Source organism: Patella vulgata, chromosome 3 (genome assembly GCF_932274485.2).
Source record: "Patella vulgata chromosome 3, xgPatVulg1.2, whole genome shotgun sequence".
Taxonomy (NCBI): Eukaryota; Metazoa; Mollusca; class Gastropoda; family Patellidae; genus Patella; species Patella vulgata.
Window position 1 is genome coordinate 90,068,724 of NC_065881.2, and position 6,000 is coordinate 90,074,723.

At 36.8% G+C, this 6,000-nt stretch overlaps 1 protein-coding gene across 1 annotated transcript in view; it reads left to right on the forward strand.

Annotated features, from left to right (window-relative positions):
• Window positions 1-6,000, forward strand: part of LOC126815442 (spermine oxidase) — a 36,218-nt gene that overhangs the window by 9,000 nt on the left and 21,218 nt on the right. Inside the window, exons 2-4 of the mRNA XM_050541085.2 lie at window positions 473-1,378; window positions 3,750-3,879; window positions 4,831-4,948. Of these exons, the coding sequence (XP_050397042.1) occupies window positions 473-1,378; window positions 3,750-3,879; window positions 4,831-4,948 (1,154 nt within the window). The remainder of the gene's footprint in view (window positions 1-472; window positions 1,379-3,749; window positions 3,880-4,830; window positions 4,949-6,000) is intronic.

Here is a 6,000-nt window from a genome sequence, read left to right on the forward strand (position 1 = left end):
CCATTTCCAGATGAAGACTGACGGGTTTAAGTTAGTTGAAAACGTATCATGTATATATTGAGTTAATTGCTTGGCCCTAAGGTAGAAGATTTTAAGGGCTTTTTTTAACACAAAATTAAGCAGTTTCATTCTCAAAAATATACATAGTCGAGATTAGCCCTTTAAGGAATCTTGGCTGTATTGGTTTATGTCCATTTTGAACACATCCTGTTTTTATCATCTGCAGAAAATGCTGAATGTTGAGGAATCTTCAATTCATCGTACCTTCTACATGTACATGTACCTTTCTAAATACTGAACAGAGATAAACCATTAGTGACTGATTTGGACTTTTAAAGATTGAACAATATTGAAATTTTGAAAGTTTTATTAACCTTGAACCCCACCATTTAAATGCTAATCTTTGTCGCCTAGCAACACGTAATTTTTTGCTTGACGAAGGCTTTATTTTAAATTTGATTTTATTTTGCAGATGATGATGGACATAAAGCGGAAATGGGAGCCAATTGGATCCATGGCATCGAGAGAAATCCAATATACCAAATAGCCGATCAAAATCATCTGTTAGAGCTGCGACACGCAAATAGAAATCTACGTAGACGAGATCTACATGCCACAGAATCGGGAGATATAGTTGGCGATAAGATGGTTAAAGAGGTGGATTTCTCTTATGGAATGTTAATCGCAGAGTGCGAAGATTACTTTCATTCTAGCATGCCTACGCCGGAGGAAGGAGATAGTGTCGGTGCTCATCTCGAACGAGAATTTCAAGAAAAATTGGATAAGTACTCAAACGGTGATCGTCGTTTCCGTCAGATGGTCTTCGATCAGAGAATACTGTTGGAGTGTTGTATTACTGGATGTGATAACATGTCAGATGTGTCGTTAGAGGAGTTTGGATGTTACGAAGAACTACCCGGCGTCCATTATACTATTCCTCCTGGTTTCGAAGCCATTTTAGAAATCCTTAAAAAAAATATTCCGGAAGAAAATATCTTGCTTAACAAACCTGTTAAAACAATTAATTGGTCCCCTTCGGAAAATAACAAAAGTGAAGAAGTTTGCGTCGAGTGTGAAAATGGTGAAAAATTCTATGCAAATCACGTCATATGTACTGTGTCGATTGGCGTCTTAAAGGCGGCGTGTGATCGCATGTTTTACCCCCCGTTACCTAAAGACAAACAACAAGCTATCCAATCTCTCGGCTTCGGTATCGTGGATAAAGTGATATTAGAGTTCGACCAGACGGTCGTTGATTCTGATGTTTTCAGGATTGAACTATTATGGGATAGGGATAATGTGAAGGAGAAGGATTTGAGATATACGTGGATGAGGAAAATATACTCATTCGAAGTTGTACATGAAAACATTCTAGTCGGTAAGTGTTTTCTCTACGTCTGTTGTTACCATGGTATACCCAATTCTCCACTGTATCTGTTATTACTGTGGTAGGCCCATTGTGCCACATATGTCGTTATAAATGTGGTAGGCCCATTTTCCACATCTGTTGTTTTTGTGATAGGCTCATTTGTCCACATAGGGGGTTGGGTGGCCGAATGGTTAGCAGCTGTGTGTTGAATCAGCTGTAGTGTCGCTTCCACGGTGCACATGACAAGGAGTAGGGTCGTCTGTCCAACCTCGTGGGTTTTCTCCAGGTCCTTCAGTTTCCTCCCACTGCTAAAGACCCCTGCTGTGCTAAAGACCCCTGCGCACAAGCAAATTATTGAAATAAATTTGAACCATGTTAGTCTCGGTATGACCTAGTTTGTTTTGAGTGGACTTTAAACCCCATTCCTCTTTCTCTCTCTCCACACTTGTTGTTACTGTGGCAGGCCCATTTGTCAACATTTGCTGTTAATGTTGTAGGCCTATTTCCCCCGCATCTGTTGTTACTGTAAAGGCCTACAGTATAATAACTACGGTACATGACATGTAACATACTTGTGGGATTCTCCTCCACTTTCGTTGCTTCCAGTCGCTCTCGTACTCATGTCGTCTTTAATTACATTTACATGTACAATTAGTGTTTGAGAGAGTATATTTTTAGTGTGTTTACGAGATCATAAATATCATTCTCCCATCTTATGTCAGTTCCACTGACTATAACAGTGGTGTGTTTACATTGATTGAGTCTCAATTCTAAACAAGATTTGCATCTCTAGATATTACATGTATTCTGAATCAGTCCTATTCCTAACCACAGTGTTTTGTTTAAAATCCAACCAGATAAACTAACCTCTGTTAATCATTATAATAGATCATGTATCTGAAATAGTCATTAATATACACCTGGTAACAACCATTTAACTATTTCATATGATATGACCATGTGTTATATAATAATAATAATGGCTAGCTTATTGACAGCACTTGTATTTGAATCATAATAATGGCTACACAATAGCTTTTTAACAGCAATTAGAGATCTCTCTCTGAAACTCAACTTTACATGAACTGTATGGTTCCCAGGTTTATCGAGTATATATATTCACAATTAGACTGACACTTCCACTCTAGCCATTATGGAATAACACATGGCCATTTACCCATTAATAAAATCAGATTTTGTTTGATAAGATCATCATGTGGGAGAAATGATATCAATTTGTTAAAAGTTTAATGTTTGTTTTCACTAATTATTAATGACTGTTGATTACATTTATCAATTACCATCTTTAAATATTCTATCAATTGATTGAATTCAATGTTATCATTACCTTGCTAAAAATTATCAGTCAAATGGGTGGCAGCAGAAACGGTTCTGTGCTGATTTACCTACCCGGTATAGGGTTGTTAGACTGAGGTCTAGGGCTTCAAGTTAAACAGGGGCCTACGGCCAAGGTGTCTAATATTTTTGACACTGTCATAAGCCTTTCTAATACTGTATTCTTAAACACCCATCATCAGCCATCACTCCAGCTTTGTTCAGTTGTGTTTAAAACACACTGTCATCTTGGAGAGACCCCATGAGTAGAATAGGAAGGCCTTTCTTCATATCAGACACTAGGCAAGTTGACCATATTGTTAAGGAAATGAGATTCTATCTGTCTGTCCATCCAACAACTGTTTCCACTATCTTGATTTAAATTCTGGTTGGTACAGTATTTAGGATCTATGTTCTGGTCATGCCGTATATTTTGATTGGTTGCCAAATGCTACGTATGTATGTATATGTATGTAGAGGGGGATGGCTGGTCGAATGGTTAGATCATAATAACGTCTGTCATTCAGTCGAGTAGCATGGTTGCAATTCCCAGAAGTAACAGGGCTAGAAATTTGTCATTTTTTGCAAGAATCTAAGAGGATTCTCATATATGGAATCTGCGCGAATCATCCGAATCTTAATTAATAATGCTGCCTAAAAAACAAAATTGTGTTTATTGTTTATTGCCAGTATCAGAAAATGCTGAATAAGCTGATACCGCACGATGTGGCATTTCTTCATATCACAATCTGAAGTCTTTTGTCCATCATGTAACTTGCAAAAGTTTTTAATCATTTGTCAATGATAGTCAAACAGCACAATGATCATGTGACAACCATAACTGAAATTGAGATAAAAAAGTTTAAAATTGAACCTCTGTCAGCATGTGTATAAAATAAAAAAAATCATAACGGTAAATGTCCAATCGTGTGGGTTTTCTCTGTGTCTTCCAGTTTCCTCCCATTGCTAAATACCACTACTTGCAACTAAATTATAGAAATAAAATGTGTTAGTCCCGAAATGACCTATTATTATTGTTTTTTAGGTTGGTTGTCTGGTAAAGAAGCGTTGTACATGGAGTCATTGACAGAAGATCAAATAGCAGAAGATTGTCGAGATCTTTTACGTAAATTCCTCAACAGAAACGACATTCCTCTTCCAAAACGTGTAATCAGGTAAGAAGACATTTCTCTTTTATTTGTTGTGATATTTACATGATGAAGAGTATCGTCACCTGCCCAACCTCATGGGTATTCTCCAAGTCCTCTGGTTTCCTTCCACTGCTAAAGACCCCTACATGAATTATTGAAATAAAATTGAACCATATGTTAGTCCCAAAATGACCTAGTTTGTGTCAAGTGGATGTTAAACCCCATTTCTCTCTCTCTCACTTCTGGATTCTCTACAGGCTAATGGTAATATCTGATTGACTTGAAATTTATACACATTGATGAGAAGCCTATTGATTTTTGATGATTTCCAATAATTATTGCCAGAGTTATAGCCCTTGATCACTTTAAAAAATTCTTGTGGACTTTCTGGAGGCTAAAGTTAATATCGGATTGACTTTAAATTGACACAATGTTGATGATCATGAGAAAAAGAATCCTATTGATTCTCAACAATTTCTGCCAGAGTTATGGCCCTTGATTACTTCGAAAATTCTTGTGGCCGCCCTACTCATGCGACAACCCTTGTTGACTTCCCGGACAACTTAGCTGCTGTGAGCCTGGCAACCTATCTTTATTGATAGTACAACACAGTAAAAACATTGGGTTCAAGTCAAACTAATATTTCCAGGCCTGAATACCTGTACTGTTTTTTTGCAAAATTACAGTAGGGAGAATTTGTTGAAACTGTTGCCTACTCAATAATTGATACATGGACCTACATATGTGTATTTTTTGTATATTATACTGTGTATTGTTTGTATATTATACTGTGTATTGTTTGTATATTATACTGTGTATTGTCTGTATATTACACTGTGTATTGTTTGTATATTACACTGTGTATTGTTTGTATATTACACTGTGTATTGTTTGTATATTATACTGTGTATTGTTTGTATATTATACTGTGTATTGTTTGTTATATACACTGTGTATTGTTTGTATATATTTCAGGACCCGGTGGGGTAATAACCCGTATACAAGAGGCTCATACAGTTTTCTGGCAATTGGTGCTCGTCAAAAAGATATCTATACCCTACAAGAACCGCTCACAGCTAGCGGATGTGATAAGGTAGGTACATGTACAAAAAGGATTGGGTGGTTGCATGGTCTCAAAATACACTTTGGATCCTGAGGTCTGTCGTTGAGTCAAGTGTTTGGATGCCAAGGGTCTTTTACCAAACCTTGTGGCTTTTCACCAGTTCACCAGAAAGAAATGGGGCTTAACATCCACTTGACACATAACTAACACATGATTCAATTTTACTTCATTAATTCGCTTGCGGGTAGGGTCTTTACCAGTTGAAGGACACTAGAGTACCCAGAAAAACCCCACAAGATTGGGACAGGCAACTCTGCTCCTTGTCACGTACGAGTGGGGAATCGAAACCTCGCCACTTGACTCAATGACAGACCTTCTGCTCCACTCCTCTCACTTGTAAAGACCGCTGCACGACTTCTAATTATTGACATGACTATATGTTAATCTTGAAATGATTTGGTTTGTGTTGGGTGGATGTTACACTTCAGTTTTCTCTCTGTCTCCGGTACAAATAGGTATTTCTACCCGACAAGATTCAACCCAGCTAAATGGTTTTAATTGCATTTAGATACTGAAATGAAAATGTACAGAACACAAACGTTGAGCAGACAAGTTCGTTTTCCTTCAATTATAAATTTATTCTTAGAAATAATCACCCTTGGAACACAAGTTAAACTAATTTGTAAACAAGCAATAATTTTGATTAAAACTTAATGCATATAGATTCGGTCCTTCACGTTTACGAAATGGTGTGGGAGCTATAAAAAACTTCCCATCAATTTCAAAAATGAGAAAAAAGCTCCCATAAAAAAAAACATCTTCTTAATTATATTGCAAGAGTAATTCTATATTTTTTTTAAATTAAGGAGAGCCAAATTGTTTTTAAGAGTTCGTCTTGTCTGATATTCTCTTTATTGTGTCATTTATATGTTACACTAATTTTCGTCAGTTTCATTATTCTGTCAACGTGCTTACCTCACAGTTTGCACCAAACCAATTTTACCAACCTATTTTTATCCCTCTCTGTGGCTATTTGCCCTTCAGTAATTCCAATTACCATGGTCTTTTTGCATTTTTAAAAA